The following is a 24,248-nucleotide window of genomic DNA, read 5'->3' on the forward strand; positions in this document are numbered from 1 at the left end:
GAATGGAAAACTACGATGCGAATGGGGACTCGTGAGGGAAAAGAGGAAAAGAGCTTAAATGTGGGCATGGGAGTTAAGAATCAGGGAATGGAGACTGTTTATGCTCAATTTTGCTATGGCCAACATTATAGTATGAACCAACGACCACTGAAATATGAACCATGACCACTGAAAGGTCCATGTATTCCTTCTGTCATGATGGAAAATAAATGGAAGGGTACCCTCTGCTGGTGAAAGATGAAATGGCAGGCAGGCTGACATGAGGATGGATCAGGACAGCACACTTGTGTTCTGTGAATCCACATCTTGCAGATTCATGACGTCCGTACTTACTCCACTCTCATAAATGGGGTTGTCAAAAGCTGACTCCTCTGTCATGTTGTCATAAGGTGGCAAAGATGATGGCATTCTGATAGATTTGCCTTGAAGTCTGAATAAATAGAAGAGGGATAAGAATCATTCTGCAAAAGCTCATTTGAATTGTAAAAGATGAATAAACTCTTCCCCATTGCTTACTTTGCAAAGTAGATGTAAATTCCAAGGACAACTACCAAGATGACTGTAAGTGGAATGAAAACAGCAAGGGCTACATTGGTTCCCTCCATGCTGTATTCTGAATTAACAACTAAAAAAAGAAGAAAAAAGTACATTTTTGGTGTAAAAGCAAAACATTTCTTGGAAAATTCTAATGATATTGCAGCATTTCGTAATATGACATACCATCTAGCCTGCGCTCGCTCACATATTTGGCTGACGATTCTACAAAAGAGACATTGATCTTGGGTGAGTAGTCAGCATGAGATCAGGGTCGATACTGTTCAATACATTTCAGCAGACTGAAAATGACTGTGCTCACAATACATTCCTGAACTGCTGCAGAATCGACAGCACGTGATATGCTGCAGACCTCGGCAACATAGTCTGTGCAAAGTATCATTTGTTTGTCTTAAAATACCTTTGAGCACCACCTTTTGAGAAAACAGCGTTGGAAAAGAAATGGGTTGTAAGAACGTGTACTAGGTCTTAACTACCTTTGCAAGCAGGGGGTGTGCTATTCCACTGAGACGGGTGTCCAGGGACACAGTGGATGGTGGGTTCCCCTTGTAGCTCGTAGCCTGCGTGGCAGGAGAAGGTGAGCAACTCCCCTGCTTGGTAGAAGGCCTTTTCAGAGCTCTGCATACTTGTGGATGGAGCACCAGGGTTCCTGCATGGCTCATACTTCTCAGCTAACAAGACACAGACAGGACAGTATCTTCAAACGGAAATAATAAAGCATAATTTTCAAACGGTACTAACACATAAACATGAACGGGCAACAAGGATGTGCAAAATTGCATAAAACCCACACGCACGCACACACACCAGCATATGCATGTAATCATATACTCACACACATATGTGACCTACCTATCCACCCACACGGCACACAAACAGAGATGTAAAAAAACCACCCACACAATGCATCAAAAGGCAGATCACATCATTTGTTTTTCACATCATAAAGTGAAAGGGGGGAGGGGGGGGTCTATCGCTTTCCTTTTTAAACATTTGACATGCAGGAACGGGGCGGTAAAACTCAGTTTACAAAGGTATAACCACATAACTACCTATAAGAGGGAAACAAGTGCATTAACGCTCCATATTAATTTCCAAATGAGGGATTGCTCTAAATGGATGATGTCAAGGTAACGCTCCTGAGGTTGTAATTTCAGGAAGATGAACAAACCCAATGATGTTCAAATCAGCCGCCTTGATTATTTTATCTAATCACACATTATGAACTTATCTTGGCTGACTCAGTAGTCAGTCTGCAGGGCTCTAGCAGCACCAGATGCTGACGTTTTTCTGAGGGCTTCTGGAGTTCTTTTTTTGAGGGGGGGAGGGGTTTCCCCCTTTTTTTCCTCAATTGTATCCAGCCAATTACCCCACTCTTCCGAGTCATCCCGGTCGCTGCTCCACCCCCTCTGCCGATCTGGGGAGGGCTGCAGACTACCACATGCCTCCTCTGATACATGTGGAGTCGCCAGCCGCTTCTTTTCACCTGCCAGTGAGGAGTTTCACTAGGGGGACGTAGCGTGTGGGAGGATCACACTGTTCCCCTCAGTTCCCCCTCCCCTCTGAACAGGCACCCTGACCGACCAGAGGAGGTGCTAGTGCACACCACCCGCAGACACAGCCAATTGTGGCTGTAGGGACACCCGACCAAGCCAGAGGTAATATGGGGATTTGAACTGGCGAGCCCCGTGTTGGTAGGCGATGGAATACACTATTAAGCTTCCCGGACGCCCTGGACTTCTGTAGTTTTATATGCAACGGCTACCCCACAACCTTCTGGAGAAAGTATGGACTTACTCTGAATTTTGTTAAAGAGCAAAGAAGCGGTCAAGCCCTCATTTGCACTCAAGGTTTTGAGTATGTAATGAATAAACAAATAACCTCCTCCATCAGTCTGTTGATTTTGATTTGTTTCACTGTGACTTACAGCAATACTAACAACGTGTTGATTAATGAGATATTAAATAATCATGCTTCTGGAACACAGCCAGCCTGTCTTCTTTCTTTCTTAGTGGTGTGTGTGTGTGTGTGTTTCAGACTTGTCTAACTTACGGACACACTTTGGCAGCCTCTCGCTCCATTTGGGAGTGGCTGAATCTCGGTTGTAGCAGGTGAGCAGGTTACTCCCAGACAGAATATAGCCTTTATTACAGATGTACTGCACCGTGGATCCAACTGTGAAGCGGCTGTTTGTGATCACCTTGCGGCTGTGCTCCACACTCCCTGGATCCTGACATGTCATAACTGGTTCAGCAGAAACATCATCATACTTTTGTTATTATTGTGAAATTATGCATGATTACACTTTTTTATGTAGAGCTTTGCATTCAGGTGCATGTGAGTCAGTACCCCTTTTGAGTAAAACTGAAGAATAGTAAGGTTATACAACATGAGCATAACCAACTGTGTCCTCATGACTAAACATGTGGCTCTACTACATAGCACAGTAAACCAGTGAGTTTTAAAAGTGATTTAGATCTGTACAGATTTACTGTGCACACTCGTCTTTAGTTTGAAGTGTAAAATTGATAAATACTACTACTTGCACTAGTACTGGTTCGTGTCTCATTTGTTGCAGATAGAGAAACGGCTTCCCGATCCTCTCTCTTCTCTCACCTTCCTCACATCTAGGTACATCTCCACTCCAAGTAAGGTCCCACTGGCACATGAGGATCTCAGAGCCCACCAGTTCATACCCTGGGTAGCACTGGTAAGTGACCACCGTACCGTGGATGAGGTCAGGATGGGACGTGCTCTTCCATCCATTGGTAATCTCTGGCAGCTCTGAGCAGGTGTCATTCCTCGGCACTTCTGTGAGTGTTGGACATGAAGTGGTCAACATGTGGTGTGAGTTGGACAGCGGTGAAAGTGCAGAATGAATAAACCAGGGTCGCCAAGAATGAGAAAACACATTGTATTTATACAGCTGTAGAGAAGCTTAACTGTTCAGTTTTCAGAAAGTGTTCTTGGATGAGGAGTTTCCCATCTTGGCAGTTTAATACAGCTGAAATGAAAACTCTTACAATGGGCAAAAAGTGGTCCATAATGATGCACAGTTTTGTTAGCAGACAGGTAACAGTATTGTGTGTTATCATTGAACAGCCCTCTATGGAGCTTTCCAATCAATAAGATGTGGACACTGACAATGATTTTCCAGGGTTATGAGGTTGAGCATGCTTAGCTAAAAAAGCTCAAAAATGTCAATTAACCCACAGATTTAGCCACAGATGCATGTGGAATATATATAATCCAGTGAGTCAAGTAAATTCCTTATGAGATTTTTTCTCATAAAGAATTTACAATTTACTCCACTCACTGGATTATTGTTTCTTTTAACAGTTATATATGTATATATATATATATATATATGTGTGTGTGTGTGTGTGTGTGTGTGTGTGTGTATATATAAACTACAGAACCTGGACATCAATGTTGGACTATGGGCTAGCAACTTGTAGAAAAACACCAAGAGAGGTCGAGCAAAATAAGAAAACAATATGCAAAATATTCTCAAACAATGGGCTAAAAATCACCATTGAAGCAAACAAAAAACAAATGGACTTTCTGGACATCTCGATGGACCGTAGGAACAGCACATACAAGCTGTAAATTAAGCCCAACAACACGCTGCAGTATGTCTATAGAGAAAGCAACCACCCACCCTCCATCTTGAAGAACGTCCCAAAAAGCATTAATAGAAGACTCTCAAAATTATCATCTAATGAGTCCATCTTCAATGAACCTAAACTCCCATACCAAGATGCATTTCAAAAGAACGGCTACAATTTTAAGCTCAAGTACAACCCACCGTTAAATACTGACTGCCAGCAAATCAACAAACGTAGTAGAAAACAAAACATCACCTGGTACAACCCACCCTACAGTGATACCGTGGCCACAAACATCGGTAAGCAGTTTTTTTATGTTTTTTTTTTTAAGTGCTTTACCCCGGACCATCAACTGAGGAAGATATTCAATAGGAACTCCATCAAAATTAGTTACAGCTGCATGCCTAACATTCAACAAATAATATCGTCCCACAACACAAGAATCATCAACAAATCAGTGACACCTTCATCACAATCGGATTCCCCCAACTGCAACTGCCGTGTGAACGACTCATGCCCCCTCGACAGAAAATGCCAGACGAAGGGAGTTATCTACCAAGGTACGGTGACGAGAAACGACAACAGCAAAATAGAGGCATACGTCGGTCTAACATAGGGAACATTCAAAAAGAGGTTTAATGCACACGTGTAGCTTTAGAAACAACTATTTAAAGAATGTAACATCTTTAAACCGTTATATTTGGTCATTGGCGGACAGAAACATTAATTATTCAACCACCTGGAAAATCCTCTCAAAGAACAAAGCATATTCAACCAGTAGTAAAATGTGCAATCTATGTCTAACTGAAAAATATTTTATCATTTGAAACCAGAAATGTCCACATTGAATAACAGGAATGAATTGGCCAGCAGTTGCAGACATAGATATAAGCAGCTATTTTGTAATTTTAAATAAACCATGACAATAGACAAATACCCCCCCTCCCCAAATTGGACCGTTAGCGATCATGTGTTTTTGAAATTTTTGTACGTTGCACCTCTCCCTTCCCCATTGGACAATGTGCACGTGATGTGCATGACAAGGCAGTAGAGTATGTCCTTCCTTGAGTAGTTTCATTGAGAGCTGATGATTCCTTATAGCATGAAACAGGCTTGTACTGTCTCATAGAGAATTTACTTGACTTACTGGATTATTTTGTTCCTTATTTGTTGAGCACTATCCCTACCGTTAAGTGTTTCTTTTAACAAAGTTATATATACCCCCCACACATTTTATCCTTCCCAATTGTATCCAGCCAATTACCCTACTCCTCTGAGCCATCCCAGTTGCTGCTCCACCCTCTGTGCTGAGCAGGGGAGGACAGCAGACTATCACTTGCCTCCTCTGTTACATGTGGAGTCGCCAGCTGCTTCTTTTCACATGACAGTGAGGAGTTTCACCAGGGGGATGTAGTGCATGGGAGGATCACGCTATTCCCCCCAGTTCCTTTTCCCCCCTGAACAGGTGCCCCGACTGACCAGAGGAGGCACTAGTGCAGCAACCAGGACACATACCCACATCTGGCTTCCCACCCACAGACACGGTCAATTGTGTCTGTAGGGACATCCGACAAAGCTGGAGGTAACACAAGGATTTCAACTGGCGATCCCCGTGTTGGTAGGTAATGGAATAGAGCACCACACTAGATGCGCGTTGAATAATTACAGAACACTCTGCTTGAGATAACAGATTAATGATAATTCCTAAAAATATCTATTCAACCTCAAACACACATCAAAATAGTCTTTACTTCGGGTGTCCGGGTAGCGTGGCGGTCTATTCCGTTGCCTACCAACAAGGGGATTGCCAGTTCGAATCCCTGTGTTACCTCTGGCTTGGTCGGGCACCCCTACAGACACAATTGGTCATGTCAGCGGGTGGGAAGCCAGATGTGGGTATGTGTTCTGGTCGAATGCACTAGCACCATCTCTGGTCAATCAGGGCACCTGTTCGGGGGGGGAGGGGGAACTGGGGAGAATAGCGTGATCCTCCCATGCACTATGTCCTCCCGGCTAAACGCCTCACTGTCAGGTGAAAAGAAGCGGCTGGCGACTCCACATGTATCAGAGCAGGCATATGGTAGGTAGTCTGCAGCCCTCCCTGGCTCAGCAGAGGGGGGTGGAGCAGTGACCGGGACTGCTCGGAAGAATGGGGTAATTGGCCGGATACAATTAGGGAGGAAATGGGGGAAAAAATCCAAGAAAAAAAAAGATTACTTTGTAAACAGTCAACTCTGCTACATAGTGCAAAAACTGAAAAGGAAAATTCAACTGGTGCAAAAACACTATCCCTGCAACAAAACAAAGCTGAATGTTAATGGCACCAGTTCCTTACCAAAAAAATGGACCACGAAACCATTGTTGTAACCGTAGATGTTGGTGGCAGGATCTGACTGAAACTGGATGGTGACATCAGCCATGGAGGTGAACAGCTTGAAGTGGGGCTTTGTGCCGCTGTATTGGCCCAGGATGTTGGCCGTCAGATCGTCACCATCATAGAAGGTCAGAAGATCATTCTTACCCACATGGAGACTACAAGAAAAGACAGGAATTACCACAGGTGACTAGATGATGTGCATACAGATGAACATGTAACATCAAGCCACACCGACATGGGCCTTTACCCAAAGGTCCATTAATACATTCCTATACCACGATGATATAAAGACTTGGACCTTTATTTTCTTAGACGATGACCAGTATTTGGTAATCTTGCATTTTCCATCCATACTAGATCCATCTGACAGGATATGAACACTTAATCATTTACAACTGATTTCTCTTTCATTTCCACAATGATGTAGTCAATATGAACTAAGATACATATTTGCAAATACTGGAGCATAAATTAAATTTTCTCCAATTTTCATAGTCATTAAAAGGAAAACTATGTCAACTCCAAAAAATTCAATTAAAAAAAAAGTCTCCAAAAGTTAATAAGTAGTGAAGAAAATATCCGCTGTTGGAAAAGATAAAATCTGTGAAATTAAATATGCACTTAAGTTCAATGTGAACTGAAATGCATATTTGCAAATACTGGAGCATAATATTGCATTTTACTAAAATATTTCCCCCCAATTTCCACACTAATTAACAGGAAAACTACTGTCACCTCCAAAAGTTGATAAATAGTGAGGAAAATATCCACCATTGGAAAAGATAAAATGTGATTTTTTTGATCCCACCCCCCAATTGTATCCGGCCAGTTACCCCACTCTTCCGAGCCGTCCCGATCGCTGCTCCACCCCCTCTGCCGATCTGGGGAGGGCTGCAGACTACCACATGCCTCCTCCGATACATGTGGAGTCGCCAGCTGCTTCTTTTCACCTGACAGTGAGGAGTTTCGCCAGGGGGACGTAGCGCGTGAGAGGATCACGCTGTTCCCCCTCCCCCACGAACAGGTGCCCCGACTGACCAGAGGAGGCGCTAGTGCAGCGACCAGGACACATACCCGCATCCGGCTTCCCACCCGCAGACACGGCTAACTGTGTCTGTAGGGACGCCCAACCAAGCCGGAATTAACACGGGGATTCGAACCAGCGATCCCCGTGTTGGCAGGCAACGGAATAGACCGCCACGCTACCGGGACGCCCTGTGAAATTATTCAAGCGGCCACAACCTCTTGAACTTGACGTTTAATCCCCCAACAACTCAGAACAGGGCAACAAAGAAATGCGATATCCCAGAGGAGAAAAGGCCGCAGACCAGCAAGAGAAAACCTGCTTCCATAAAACATTGCATACTTCGCTGACGGTTGTGATGGCCGCATGTGAGTAAAACTGAATTCACCTGGGAAAAAAATACCCGTTTAACACGATCTCTGCTGTCATCGATTAACTTAAAAACTCAACCTATATCTTTCCATGTACGGATTCGTAAGCCCGCGCCCGCTTGCCCTAAATGAACCAAGCAATAGCAAAGCTTGACATTTGGTCACGTTTTGGGGTGGGGGTGAAAACGAGCTTTCAGCGGGAAGGACTGTGGCTGTTCTTAACGTGCCTGTGAAGGAGGGCGTCGGAATAGCCGCGCAGATCTCTGTACGGGCCTGTGGTTGTGTCGTGTTAATATTCACAGGCTTTGCTGGGGAACACTTGCGAGCGATAAAAGAAGAGAGCCGAGCACACACACGCTGGGTAAGAGCAATCCTCTTGTAGCTATCAATCACCCGTCTCCCGCATCAGCTACCCGGCGTATTTACGCTGCATCTAGTTACATGACCCAGCGCACATGACTATTCCCCCCCGATATCCAGGAGGCGGATTTTTAAACGGTTATTAGTGAGCGCCAGTCCCCGTCCTTGTCCCTCCCTTCCGATGATAAGGACAAAAAAAATATTTGGGTTACACGTTTCTACAAGAATTGCTTACAAGAGCTACACAGTCGAGACAAACAACACAGAACGAGATGATAATACTCGCAAAAAGGAAGAAGGTAAATGTTTGACAGCAACAGTAAACAAAAGGTTAGGGTAAGGGGCAAGGGTGTGTGTGTGTGCTGATGAGCAATGGTGGGCGCTACACCTGAACCCTGGCTAATTGCCACTGCCAGATTTCAGTGCCAATAAAACCGTTTCTAGACATAGGGTCTTTCAACCACTCACATCCTGTTCTCAGATCAGCTGTCCATGTTTCTTTTCCTCTGCGTTTCCATCTCTGCCTTTGAAAGAGCTGCAAAAAAAGTGTGTGTTAAGTCTAAAAATCTTAAAATAATTTCTGTCCAAGTTATAGGTCATATTATAGGTATAACTTTGTCACATGTACACGAGATCAATTATAAATCTCAAGACGTTACAATAAAATATGAAAATTAACTCAATATTTTCTTTGGACCTCAAACTCCTGTAGCTCGACCGTTCATATTTACACCCTGCAGACGGACAGCGCCACCTATAGACATGCCTACTGCTGCAGATAAGCGTTTCTTTGTGCAATACATCTGTAGCTGTGCACAAGACAAATACAATGACTTCGTTATCGCGTCATCTTAATTAATCTCCTCAAGGGGACAGATTACACAGCGAAAGTTATATACTGAAATGGTAGGAGGGCAATCGGATACGTGCAGACCTTATACAGGACCTTAAACCTAATTAATTATAGTTAGACCCCGATTTTTTTCCCTTTTCTTTCTATGCCTTCGAAAATTGTCAGTTGAGCATCAGCGTACTCTTTTCACCTCATTTCCAGTCAGGTACATCAATTTGCAGCTCAGGGAATTGAAGCTGTGATGTTTCAAGGCTTTGCTGCTTTGTTAGGGCGCTCGAGCCGAACACACAGCGGCGCAGAATCGGATCAGCGAATCATGGCTGATGTCACATGACGTCTGTAGCGTAGAAAGGACGTGCCAAGCCAGCTGACGCGCATCAGACATTAAAGGTGCTGTTTTTAGCGCTGCTCGAACACCCCCCCCCAAAAAAAGAGTCTGAGGAGCGTCATAGCTGAGGAATATGAGTGTTGTGAGCAGTCACGGTACATCACATAGATCTGCATCGGCGCCGGCATTTTCCCGCCTTTAGAAAGACTGAAATCTTAGTGCGTTGTGTATAGCTGAAGATTAATAACACAAATAACCAACCAAGATGAGAAAACATGACTTACTATGAAAGTAGAAACTAAAAATAGATTTATGGATGTGTATTTTCATGAATCACGCCATATTTCGACAGAGTAAAAAAATGCAGGTGGGCAGGTGTAATGAGAAAGGAACTTTGGATCCGTCTCCAAAACATCATTTCCCAGACTATCCTGCTCTTCACCCAAAGGACTGGCTGTTTGGACCAGCTCTTGCATAAATGCCGCTTCAAGATGAAACATTGATTGTGGGGAGCCTCAACAGTTTTCATGCAGTCGACATTAGGCGGTTGCATTTCCTTCTCAGGAGCTGCAACGTCATTGCCTCTGAAATGGTTGCTCATTGGTCGTCCTCAGTTTATGGAGGTTCCACTGAATGACAAACATTTGCAGGTCTCTGATGACACGGGGGAAATGCACATAATGAAGTGCCCTCATGTGCATTTCATTGTTGCAGTCATTTATGCATTCATTCTCTAAAAGATGAATAAATATTTGTAATACCTCCATGAACATCTCCCTACAGTCTGCTCTGAGAGAGAGGATTCCCCGTAATCAGATGAATTCTCTGACGAAAACACATGATCAGGACTGAAAGAAGAGCCCTGGAAAACACGTGAACAGGACTGCATTATTTTCTCCCCCACGATCACAGTGAACTCTTGAGATCACTTATTGTACGCGAATGGCTTTCACACAACTCTCAAGAGCAGCACAGCTTTGACTTTTGATGGAAGCTTTGAGGAAGAGAACATGCCCACTGAATCCATTGTCCCCACCGTGGATAACTATTCTCCATCCAAGCAAAAAAAGGAGAAAATAATGACTTACAGTGCTGGTCTATAATAGTTCAGTGTGATAAGCAACCCCGTGGATGAACAACTAAGTTTTATAATGTGATGCATATCACCTCATAAAATAGGATCAAAACTACAATAACATTTAACCACTAAGCCAAATCCAAATTAAGAGTGGGCCTATGGGTGAACTATTTTTGCATATCTATTTGCCGGTGACAAAGTCATGAGCAAAATATTAGGCTTTTTTTCAGCTTCTCTGTTGACTTGAATAAAACAACCACATGAAAACATTACTCATTCATATAACTGGAACACGCTTTTAGTGTTAGTACTGCAGCACACCTGAAAAACACCTATGATTACCGTCAAGATGCCACATGACTTGGGCCCTGTCACTTGAGAGGTTTGCCTGTGCAGTCTATGTGAAATGGTTCTGTATGCAGCTCTCTCTGGACTGATCTTCATTAAGCATTGCCCAACTGCACTGCGGTTCTATGATCCTGTCCCTGACAAGTCATGCTCAGACAGCCTCTGGACTGAGTTTATAATTTCCTGCGACCAGCTTTCCAACTCTGCCATGAAGATCAGAGTCAGAGCTCTGTACTCCTGAGCCTTCAAAGAAAGAATGACTTCCCTGTGGCTACAGGAACAAAAGAGATGCTCATTAACCCAAACAATCATATTAAGACTGAAACCTGGAATATATTGCTGCTTTGTCATTAAAATTGCTGTAGTTTTGCACTTAAAGCCTAAATTGTAGACAACATTAGGCTGGTGATGTACTTGATTTTAGCTACGCGTTCACGTGGGCATGATGGCTGCCTCGCTTACCCTGCATTCGTGGCAAACATTGGTTGTGCACGTCCTCAGAAATTAAGGAAGGAAAAAAAAGCCACTTTATTTTGTCATTATAGGTTGCAGTGAAATTGTAGTTTACAATGAAATTTGTTTTCTGCATTTAACCCATCCTATTGTATAGGAGCAGTGGGTAGCTGTGGTGCAGCGCCCGGGGACCAACTCCAGTTCTTCTTTCCATTTTCTCAGTCGGGGCACAGGCAGGAGTATCAACCCTAACATGCATGTCTTTTGGATGGTGGGAGGAAACCGGAGCACCCGGAGGAAACCGGAGCAGACATGGGGAGAACATGCAAACTCCACACAGAAAGGACCTGGGATGGCTTGGGGTTCGACCCAGGACCTTCTTGCTCTGAGGCAACAGTGCTAACCACTGGACGACTGTACCACACTATACATCCACAAGATCCAATACCCACATGAATGACAGGGGCAGTGTAGGGGCACCATGATTTTCTGACAGGGGTCAGTACGTCAGCAACAACAATGGCTAAAAGTTTTGAAGACAAGTTAATAGACAAAGTCCTCCATTACACGCACCTGTACAATGTGTCAGTACTGCTGTACAGTGACAAATATGCTTGTCAGAATGGCTGGCATGAGACCAGTACCACTTTAGAAGTTGAAGTGGAAACCTGCAAAAATAAATGGAAACAAATCTATTTTTGTGTTTCTCTCATAGATCTAAATACCATCTTTTTTATTTTCTTGTCGGTTCAGATTTTTTGTCTGTATAATGTTACATTGCATTGAAGAAGGTTCATTCCCTGAGAAAATCGTATTGAGTTTGCAAAATGTATTGTTTGAAAAAATGTTTCTCAATATAGAAGAAAAAAAAAAGAAGTCTGAGACAGTTACATCCATGCACGGTTAAAACTGTTGCAAAAACAGAGTAGGGATGGTGCCGATGGTGTGTTTATTTTAATCTCTATTAACATATTTTAAATAAATTAATAATCTGTAGGCACTGGACAAGATTTTGGTATTGGAAGCGTTCTGGTTTCCGTTTTACTCCGAGTAGTATAGACCGCTTATCACGTGATGTAAAAGCTGCTTGTAAACAAGATGCGCGCGCAGAACGTGTGGCAAAACATGGCCGAGAAACAACGTGCGTACCTATGAAACTCACAGATGAAAGCATATAAAACTTAGAGAAAAGCCAGAAATTTGAGAAAATGGAAATCTCAGATTATGTTGAAGGTCCAAGCAAGGAAGACAGAAAGCATTATGAGTCAAAACTTACACTAAGCACTGGAGAAAAACTTCCCGATCTGTTTATGCTTAATGACCCAGATAGCATCCAGCAGAGGTGGAAAAAGTACAAAAATATTGTACTCAAGTAAAAGTACCAATACTTTGATGAAATATTACTCAAGTAGAAGTAAAAGTACTCATCTGAAAATGTACTCAAGTAAAAGTAAAAAGTAGTTCATTTGAAATGTACTTTAAGTAAAAGTTACTTAGTTACTTTCTTTGTGTGGGGTGTGAGGGTAGTAAAAATAGGACAAGGGGTCAGAAATCCATAACTATTTTGTTTTAAATTAAAGAACAAGTGTAACAAATGTAAGCGCAATAACAATAACTTCACAACAACTGAACTTCTTGTTCAGTTTAAGTAGCATCTTCAAGTTAGTTGAGCTCATCCATTTAGTGGTACAACATTAAACATGCTTACTCTCACGTTTTCTCTCTCTCACGCTCTCTCTCACATGCACACACTCTCCCTCTCTCTCCCTCTCACCCTCTCTCTCTCTCACACACACACAGGTAAAAAGTACAAAGTAATGCCCACATGATGACGCTCATAAGTGTTGCTACAAAGTCAAACTGACGTAAAGGAGCAGCAATATTCCAGAGGAGACATGCTTGTGTGTGTGTGTGTGTGTGTGTGTGTTTGTTAACCGTCAAAGAATGAGAATGTGGTAATGCCATCTCCACAGCTGCAAGAGCGCTATAGAGGGCATGTGTGTGTAAGTGCGATAACAACAAAGAATACCTACACAAATGTAAGTGTAATTACAACAACATACATGTCAACACCAACAGCAACAGCTGTTATACTGCAAATCAAGGCCGCTAGTTTTGTGACACCCTGAATCACCTGTAACCTAGTCTACAAACTTCTTGTTCAGTTTAAGCAGCTGCTGATTTTCAAAGTTAATTGAGCTCATCCATTTAGTGGTAAAAACATTAAACAGGCTTGTGCACGCCTACTTTCTCTCTCTGTCTCTCTCTCTCAGAGAGGTACAAACTACAAAGTAATGTCCACATGATGATGCTCACAAGTGTTACAAAATTAAAGGAACTAACATAAAAGAGCAGCAATATTCCAGAGAGGAATATTGCAAATCAAGGCCACTAGTTTTGTGACACCCTAAATCACCTATAACCTAGTCTACAAACTTCTTGTTCAGTTTAAGCAGCAGCTGATTTTCAAAGTTAGTTGAGCTCATCCTTGCTCGCTTTGCAGTGAACAGTAATCCAGCACAACTGAAAAGCCGCTCGCAGGCAGCTGAAGCAGGCAGGCCAGTGTTGAGTTTCAGAGAGAGTTTTTTTTAAATTTGGAAAGGAGTTTAGCAGATCCATATCGTTTGGGATACAGGCTAGGTACCCTTCCAACTCCCCTGTACCTTCTGGACTTTATTGAGGAGAAGAAATCATCTTCATCTGAGGAATGTTGTCCAACTTGCTCCACTTCTACCTCTGCCATCTGGTCAAGGTGTTGTCTGACATAAGCCAGACCTGTCGAGTGACAAACAACACATTTCTGACAATTAAGACTTGATTAATTTACCAAGAGTGCACCATAATGCATAATGCCTTATAGCACTGACCGCATTGTATTGAGTATAAAACAAAGTAGATCTCCAATAAACTGTTGAAAAGCAGTTTATTATAAGATGCAATCATACCTGTTTCTATGACATCAGGCCTCTCTGTCCAGGTGGTCTTGAACTTCGGTAGAAGTATTGCTGCCGCAATCAGTTCTGGGTCCATCATCATCTCACCAAAACGCTTTTGGACACCATCCTGAATGGCTTTGATGAGTGGTAGACACATCTTGGATGAGGTCTCCTGCCTTTTGAGTTTTGCTTGTAGCTGACATATCACTGGAAGAAGCCACCCTAAGTGTGTGTTGGTCTCTGACTGAAGTATGTTCAAGGCCTTTACCAGAGGTTTCATCACCGAGCAGTAATCAGTCAGGAAAGCAATTTCTGCTTGAGTCAGCCTGGCATAAATAGAATACAAACAATTGTTAGGAAATCAAGCAGGAAAAGTTAAGTTTCAAGTATGTAAACACACATTCACACTTTCATACTGTTGAAGTGCAAATTAAAACTTACGTTTTCAATTTGAATTCTTCACAAATATTCCTGATTGCCTCCTCCCCTTTCTCTTGTATGATCCGTATGATTCTCTCCACAGCCATGAATGTTGAATTCCACCGCGTTTGATTTGGTCGGATGAGCTGGAGTCGGCAATGATCTTCCACAACTTCTGCTGCCATGTATGAACGACCTGTATTGTTCCACATGGCTTGACATTTCCCAAAGGCTGCACGTGATAGTCTCTTGTATGTGTCCATCTTCTTTTCTGCTATCTCAGCATCTGTTATGGCAACTAAGTTGAGAAGATGGCATGCACACCTTTGGTGTGTAGGAAGTTGGTACTCCAGGCCATTATCTTGCTCCAGGATGCTGAATGTGTCCAGGTAGTTGGCTGTGGGCTCATCATCAATTGAATCTCTGTCCGACTCAGCATCTGATTCTGCATCCTCAGACTGGCTCTGTTCTCCGAAGACACTAAAAGCTTTAACGAAGTTTGAGCCACTATCTGTTGTGGTTCTCACCACTTTGCCCCTAATTCTATACTGACAGTGTATGTCGTCAAGTGCCCCTGCAAGGACATCAAAGGTGTGGGACCCTCTTAACCAAGGCTAATTTCCCCGAGTCCACTCAAGACTACTAGCAACTAACAGCTAGCCTTTACACACTCAAGTACCAGGGGCTAGCTGTTATGCAAATTTAGCCAATGTTCTAAAGACTTAAACAGACTGCAAATATACATTACGCGTTTTGTATCTGTTTGAAGTACGATAAACATGCGGATTGTCGGCTGGAGCGAGTTCATTTGGTACTTAATGATGTGTCACGTTTGATTATGTTAGCATAGCAGCTAATTAGAATGTGCTGGCTAGCTGTGGGTTTCTTCTACTGTCAATGGTTGCAGGTGCTAGCATAAAAATGCCCACGAAATGGGGTGAGCCTGGGTTGGCTATATTAAATAAAACTACTAATGAGACAGCAGAAATACTTACCAAAACATGCTTCTGCAGATTTGAAGTGGAGTTGTTGAAAGCAGACAGGTACTTCACTGCTGGGAGGCACATCTTGCACTGCATGATGATGCTGTTACCTTTCCTACGCTTGAACAAAAAGAAATCTTCCAAATGTGGCCAAGGATTTTTTTCTGCATCTAGTTCTACAGACTTCGATGTTTCAGCTTGAGCTTCATCTATTATTTCTAGGTCCGGGTCTTCTGGACCGCTGGCCGCTGGCCGTGCCTGCTTTGTCGACCTCCATTCTAGCACTACAAACTTCGCGCCCACTAACCTAGCTTGTCCACACGTGCCCTCTATGTTCACGCACCAGTGCTAATCACATTATCATTTGTCACTGTTGGTTCTGGCCATTGGTTTACTGTCTATGGTGCTGGCGTGTATTTTTCCCCTGTAGGTTGAATTGTTATTTTTACTCAGTAACGGATAGGATTTATAAAGTAACTAAGTACAATACTTGAGTCAAAACGTACTCAAGTAAAATACAAAATACCGATTTTAAATTGTACTTAAAAAATACAAAATACACAAAAAAAGTATTCAATACAGTAACTTGAGTAAATGTATTTCGTTACTTTCCACCTCTGGCATCCAGATGTGGGCCACTTCAGGCAATGATGCGGCACTGATGGCCTTCTTCTGGCCCTGACAAAATGGATGTGAGCCTGAAGTGGCCCACAGGTATCATAGCAAATATGGCCCAAATATGCCAAATCAAATGTGGGGCTTTTTTGGCAAAGATGCAGTGCTCTCGGCAACATTTAATCTGGATGTGATGCTGAAGTGGCCCATGTGGTAAATGGTGAATATGGCCCAAATATCACAAAACAAATATGGGCCACCTTTGGCAAATATGTGGCATATGCAGCATTGCTACGGCTTGGTTCTGGCCCAGATCTGGGCCGGATTAAAGTGTCGGGTGTGGGATGGGTCCGGCCCACAACAATTTTGTTATCTGGGGAAGTTCGGTGGAAAGGTTTATGAAGTTGCAAAACATCGGCTGGAAGGATGTGACTGAATAACTCATAGAAACATCAAGTATATTTATGAAAGAATCAATGAAGGCATACAAGTCTTTAGAAGCATACGATTACTTTGTTGGTGGCTATGTCCAAGACTGCTTTTACCATCCGTTATCGAAGGACAACAAGTTTTGCTTCATCAAATCAAAGGTAAGCCCTCATAGTTTAATTGTTTGTACGGTTGAATGTTTTGTATTCAACAAAAGCTGAATTGTTTGTATGGTTATGAGATCGAGGATGGAGTCAAATTATGACCTCAAACATCATGACATAAGAAAGCTGATGGAATCGTCAAATTTGAGGAAGGCTAGGCATTAACAACTCAAATTTTGGTTTGGCAGTTGCTCTACTAGGACAGTATCACATTTAGAGCTGTTACTTATGTTATTTATGTATATGTTCAATCACAATACTTACTTGTGTAAGAAACGGATATATACCAGATAAGAAATGTTCTCCGCAAATCTTTGCGTTTGAAATTTGCTCTTCTGACCATGTCTTCCAGTCCTCCCGACGGATCACATGAATCCACGCCTGTATTCTTCGTTTTTCGATTGGAGTTTTCGCTTTCGGCATGCGATAAAAATGCAGATGCTCGTTTTTACCATCTTTATGATTTGTACAGCCGACAGCGCAACAACTGTGAGGCATTTTGTTTCATTTTAAATCAATTTCGCCGTGATGGTCTCTTCGAAATTAACACAGTAGCGTTTACAAGCACAAGACTCATGGCCCCCTTTTTACCTCACAATCTGCGCACACAAATGTGGCGCATGTAAACAAGGGAACACGTCTATTGACCAATCACGTTTGAGCAGGCGATGATTTCATGTTACCAGTCTGTGTGGGAAGTGAAAGAGGTGGAACGCATTGGCCAAAATGTCGTCTGGGTCTAAAACATCCACAAAATATCGATGTTTGTGTATTGTGTGGAGAAACGTATGACTTATTTCGACTACTTGTAAAGCAATCCGATCGTAGATGTCGTCTCTCAACTCCAACTCCATTCTCTCATCTCATATTGTAAACAATGACGGGTGCATGGAAGAGGAAGTCTCCATAAGAAACGGAAGCAAGCAGCGATGAGTGGCCTCTAGTGAAATCCTCCAGTAGCACACAAAGTACATGGGCAAGTATGTGAATAATTCTGTTCACAAAGCAGCTGGTTGTCTATGGGAACGTGTGGTTAAAAAGCAAGTATATCTGTAGCCTTACACTGAATGAGAAGTTATACAAAAAATGACAAAAAGTGTCACTGGAAAGTTTGTGAATCCTTTTTGAATTGTCTGTCATATCTAGGCTCTGTTACTTTTTTTTTTGGTCCTTTGTCCTCTACCATTCATTAACAGCTGTATTATACCAGAGCACTTGTGTTTATTGTCTCATGTCCTACATCATCCATTGACATCTCAATGTCATACCAGAGCTCTTGAGGCTTTTAGCCAGTAAACTGTGTATCCATTCTCACAAAATGTGCTTACATATTTATTCACATACACTGTACTGTACTTGAACTCTTGAACTCCTTCATTTGAGGCAACAACTCATCCCCAACCTGGAGGGAGCAATCCACCATTTTCCGGTAGAGAACCATGTCCTCAGACTTGGAGGTGCCGACTCTCATCCCAGCCATTTCACACGCAGCTGCAAACCACCCCAGTGCGCGCTGGAGGTCACGTTCTGATGAAGCCAACAAAACCACATCATCTGCGAAGAGCAGAGATGCAATTCTGAGATTTCCAAAACGGACACACTCCTCACCTTGGCTGTGCCTTGACATCCTGTCCATGAATATCACGGAGTTCAAGTATCTCGGGGTCTTGTTCAAGAGTGAGGGTAGGATGGAGCGGAAGATTGATAGGCGGATTGGTGCAGCATTAGCAGTAATACGGACATTGTACCGGACCGTTGTGGTGAGGAAGGAGCTGAGCCGGAAGGCAACGCTCTCAATTTATCAGTCAATCTTCGTTCCAACCCTCACCTATGGTCATGAGCTTTGGGTAGTGACAGAAAGGGTGAGATCGCGGATACAAGCGGCTGAAATTAGTTTCCTCCGTAGGGTGTCTGGGCTCAGCCTTAGAGATAATGGTGAAGAGCTCGGACATCCGGAGGGAGCTTGGAGTAGAGCCACTGCTCTGTCACGTCGAAAGGAGCCAGTTGAGGTGGTTCGGGCATCTGATTAGGATGCCTCCTGGGCGCCTTCCTTTGGAGGTTTACCGGGTACAGCCAACTGGGGGAGGAGACCTCAGGGTAGACCCAGAACTCGCTGGAGGGGCTACATGTTCAATCTGGCCTGGGAACACCTTAGGATCCCCCAGGAGGAGCTGGAGGGCATCGCTGGGGAGAGGGACGTCTGGAGTGCCCTACTTAGCTTGCTGCCACCGTGACCCGACCCCAGAGAAGCGGCTGATGATAAATGAATGGGGGGGGGAAAAACCGTATTGTCAAAATAATAGCGCATTTTTCAATACCTCAAGCAACACTTTACAGTCCGTTTGATACACCCATTATGTACACTTTAACTTCTTTAGTTGTGGGGTTAAATTCCCGATTTTCTTTTTTAAATGCTGCTGGTTGAAGAAGAATTGTGAATGACTAGTTTGCACTGACTTTGGAAGCCTAGTTATCTTGGCTAACTGAAAACACTGAAAACACTCTGCATTTTGTCATGGATTCTTGATGATTTTTTTTCCCAAAATGATGATCCCCCCCCCCCCCCCAAACAATATTCACAGTTTAAACTCATAAGAGAAATCAAATGGTTTACCTCACCAATGCTGAAGGATTGTTAAAGAGAGATATAATATGACATTTCATCAGTAAAGTTGGGCTCAGTTACAGCCCCATTTTGTAACATTTCATCAGTAAAGTTGGGCTCAGTCACAGCCCCATTTTGTAACTAAGTTCAAATATGAATTGACCCAGACCTTGGTATCAAACATGATGACTGCTAAACAACCTGAACTAGCTAACAATTCAGAAAACAAACTGATAAATAACAAAAGGTTAGTTAGCTAGCCTATCAATAACTCCCACCCCAATAAATTCAGCAATGCCCAGTAGCACTATCAACAAACTAGTAACATTAAATTTAGCTAGCATTAGCCATCTCTTTGTATACACTGTTGGACAGGGCTACTTGCGTGCTTTGAAAAAGTCTGCTTGCAAGTTGAAAAAAAAGTTGATGAAGTGTCATGATTATCATTATGATCAACAGTTCCTGCAATGGAGGCTAAGGATGGGTTTTCTAAGGAGACAGTTGCTTCCTTGTCTTTGGGAACTCGGAAGATCGGACTTTGCGAATTGGAGACATTAATGTGCAATTGGTCAGGAAAAAAAAAAAAACATGGTGGCGCAAGTCCAAAACCTAGCATTGCTGTGGCTGCTCTGTGTTTACGAGACATTTGCAAAGCTGTTATCAGTTTTTGCTGGATAATGAAAATGTTTTCAAAAGTCTTTTGAAGCAGTATATGTTTTCTCCCTGCCGACTGCTGCAACCACCATGTTCTTGAGGTGAATGGTTACATTTTTACCCTTGTTGGGTTTTTTTGTGCTGTTTCTTTTGTGCTGCGGTAGTGCAGTACAGATACGGTGTGATGTGCACCATGCTCCAGTATGGTGCACATATGTTTATATATTTTCTTATTTCTATTTCTTATTTTATCTTTTTCTTATTATTTGTTACTGTTTTTCTTGTTTCTATTTGTTTCTGTTTTCTTGTATCTTGTTAGTTTTTAGCTTTTTTCTTTACTAGAGAGTAGAGTGTCTGTAATAGGACCCATTTTCCCCTCGAGAATGAATAAAGTATTCTAAGGCTGATTTACATCACAACTCGCGGACCCAGAATTTAAAATTTCACCAGTTTCACATGTTATTAACCTTTAGATAGTTTTTAACTTGCAGATGTCAGCAAACTCACTAAAATGGTCTCGGGTTTAGTTACTCTTAAAATGTTTGGTTGTGGCCAAAATCTGCACCAAAAATAAAACTGTATTTCAAGGTAAGATGGTTTAAGGACATTATGGTCATTAGTTAAGATGCAAACACCAGAGTAGAGCGAGTCACTCATACAACAACCTGCTGTTCGTTTGCCTGTGCATAAATTGGGGTTTTACCAGCTCCTTTCTCCCACTGCAGGACACAAAGTGAATGAGATGAAGATGAGGAGAAAACTATGTAATTACACCCTGTGGTCGGGAGCAGGGAGAAATTTGATCTAAATTTCCTCTCTAAACCCCAAGGCAATGTGGTAAAACAACAAATGACTGAGTTGAAGTGATGAGACTGACAGACTGATATGGATAAGTAGAGTGACTATGTCTGTGTCCATGCTAGAGCTTCTGGAGAACACACTGAGAGGATATAGAGAAAAAAATAAGGCACATTAGAATGATACTTGCTGTAGTGTTTAATTCTGTAGGTGTATTAGGAGAACTGTGCACTGAAGTTTTGCCATGGGTTACATTAAGTACCTCCTTTGTGCTCATTGTTTGTGGTTAGACCTGTTTTGTTAATTAGCTCGTAATTGTTTTCATGTGGCTAATGCTTTTTAATTTGTTAAAGCTGCAACAAGTTTTTCAATGATCAGTCTCCATTTCATTTTGATGCCTCGTGATTATGACTGACATAATCAAATTAGACCATCATTTAGACAATGAGATAATGTCAACTCGTCAAAGTAAACTAAATGGGATCCTGTATATAAATGTGCTCTTTACAACTTCGGGTCACTGTGGTGAACTATCTTTTTTTGTAACTAGCTGGAGTGCTACTAATCGTTCCAACAGGATAAGAACTGTTCCTGCAACACAGGCAACTGAATCATACCTGATAGGAATTCCTCTAGCGCTCTTTAGAGGCAGCAGTAGATCAACAGCTTCATCTAACTCAGTCTTATCTCAGTAAGGCAAGGAGGCCCTTCTGTGAAGTCCACCGAGGAACACAACAGCCGTCTGTCCATTCGTTTGTATCTTTTTTTCTCCTGTATCTATCTGTGCATCGTGTGTTTCACTTCTCCTCCCATTCTCTTCTCGGCTGGTTGTTTATGTAGACGTGACTATCCAGGTCGTCATCACAGTGCGTACAACCTTATCTGTTGCTAAACTACTCCTTGTAGCCAGACTATCGTAGAGGGAGGTCTACTGCTGTTTGTGTCACATTCGATATCCCACTGTTGCCTTCAGGGGCGCTGTGAGGGAGTTGGGGTCCTACAGAAAGGTATCACATCGGGTCACAGGTCATCCCAGCCATGAACGTTTGCTGTCACCCCACCTCCAGAACCTAATGAGCAACCTGCTTGAAGTTTACACTATATTTGCAGCTATTGTGTTGTAATACTTTCGAGTATTAGTGGACATGAGCTATGGAATAGGTATAATTCTCTGTATTCTGTGTGGCATTACATCCATGCAATATTCTGTATACATCGGTGCTCAGATCTGATGGAAGACAGGACAGGAGGTAAAAGGTATAAACGTAACTTACATTACATTAGTCAAGAAGGCATAACATACTTTTAAGATTAAGAGTTGGCAGGCACTATCTATATTAGTCCTACTACTACTACTAGTACTACTACTACTTTCGGCTGCTCCTGTTAGGGGTCGCCACAGTGGATCATCTGTTTCCATTTCTTCCTGTCCTCTGCACTTTCCTCTGTCACACCAGCCACCTGCATGTCCTCCCTCACCATATCCATAAACCTCCTCTTTGGCCTTTCTCTTTTCCTCCTCCCTGGCAGCTCCATATTCAGCGTCCTTCTCTCAATATACCCAACATCTCTCCTCCACACATGTCCAAACCATCGCAATCTTGCCTGTCTTGCTTTGTCTCCAAACCATCCAACCTGAGCTGTCCCTCTAATATAATCCTTCCTAATCCTGTCCTTCTTTATCACTCCCAATGAAAATCTTAGCATCTTCAACTCTGCCACCTCTAGCTCTGCCTCCTGTCTCTCCGCCTCCTGTCTTTTCATTAGTGCCACTGTCTCCAAACCATATAACATAGCTGGTCTCACAACCATCTTGTAAACCTTCCCTTTAACTCTTGCTGGTACCCTTCTGTTGTAAATCACCCCTGACACTCTTCTCCACCCACTCCACCCTGCATGCACTCTCTTATTCACCTCTCTTCTGCACTCCCTGTTACTTTGGATAGTTGACCCCAAGTATTTTAACTCATATGCCTTCGTCACCTCTACTCTTGTATCCTTACCATTCCACTGTCCTCCCTCTCATTCACGCATATGGATTCCATCTTGCTCCTACTGACTCTCATTCTTCTTCTTTCCAGTACATACCTCCACCTCTCCAGGCTTTCTTCAACCTGCACCCTATTCTCGCTATCTATATATATCTATATTAGTCCATTCATAGTAAATTGCTTATCAACATTGTTTTATTAAGCTAATTCATTAAGAGACTCTTTCTTTCCTTTCTCTCTTTTTGATTTTGAAATCCTTACTTTGCTTTTGTTTTAGGGGACATGGCATGCCACACTGCATTTGTCGTCATAGTTTGAAAAAATCCTTGATCAGCAGCTGCTGTTTGTATGAGGGCAGGACTAAACCATATTGTGCAAATAAAGGGAAGGAGGCAAATACAGATTCTGTCTGGGTGTTTACTTTTTGCCAAAAAAGTAAAGAAAAATAAATTGTTAGGTTTTGTTACTACAACTATTCAAGCAAAACTATTTTTACTACTCACATTTTGATTACTGAAGAAACTATTTGCCAATATTTCTGAGGTCCCCCTTGTGAGACAGAACCCTTGGAATTTTCCTTACTCCCCATTACCCCTTATGGCGCCCCTGGTTGTCATGTCTCTGTACTTTTTGGGGAACTGAACTTTTTTCAAAATTGATAGGCTAACCCTTGTTCTAGTTTATAAATACTTCATTGAGAGCGTACTGTCTTATTGTTTTGTATGTTGGTTTGAGAATTCAAACTCGCTAAGAAATAATTTCGGCATGGTAGTGAAAACCTGTAGTGTGTTCATTGGGATGCAACAGTCTGATCTTTACAATCTGTGCCTCTCTTGCCTAACCAGTAAGACACACAAGGTTTGTAGCAAACAAATCACATCCACTGTCAAATGAATTTCAACTCCTTCCATTGGCAAGAAGGTTTAAAGGTCCTAAAATCAGTTCAAACCATTACAAGAACTCATCTGTCATTATGGCAAGCATCCAACCAAACAGGCAAATAATATAACTATGTATGCCATTAATATTGATAGTTGCTTCTCTGACTGGATTATTTCACATCTGACTCTTTTTATTTTGACCTTTTTGGCTGGACTGGAGCTGCAGGCCACCCCTACAAAAGTTGCTGACTGACTCACTGATAATTTTTGACACAATTGTTTCTTTTAATTCTCAGATTGTTGGCAAACAACAAAGTGTTGCACGTTATGACAATAACATGACACAAACAACAACAAGAACACTTAACATAATATCAGGGGATCATAATAAAAATGAAATTAAAATAAAGCAGATCA

General features: G+C 42.4%; 1 protein-coding gene across 1 annotated transcript in view; it reads right to left on the reverse strand.

The window, feature by feature from the left end:
* Nucleotides 1-270: 270 nt before the first annotated feature.
* Nucleotides 271-24,248, reverse strand: part of LOC130116688 (seizure protein 6 homolog) — a 158,358-nt gene continuing 134,380 nt past the window's right edge. The window contains exons 10-16 of the mRNA XM_056284685.1: nt 6,499-6,695; nt 3,172-3,366; nt 2,608-2,799; nt 1,032-1,226; nt 721-759; nt 517-625; nt 271-430 (exon numbers count right to left, since the gene is read on the reverse strand). Of these exons, the coding sequence (XP_056140660.1) occupies nt 271-430; nt 517-625; nt 721-759; nt 1,032-1,226; nt 2,608-2,799; nt 3,172-3,366; nt 6,499-6,695 (1,087 nt within the window). The remainder of the gene's footprint in view (nt 431-516; nt 626-720; nt 760-1,031; nt 1,227-2,607; nt 2,800-3,171; nt 3,367-6,498; nt 6,696-24,248) is intronic.

This window comes from Lampris incognitus, chromosome 8, assembly GCF_029633865.1.
Source record: "Lampris incognitus isolate fLamInc1 chromosome 8, fLamInc1.hap2, whole genome shotgun sequence".
NCBI classification, from domain to species: Eukaryota; Metazoa; Chordata; class Actinopteri; order Lampriformes; family Lampridae; genus Lampris; species Lampris incognitus.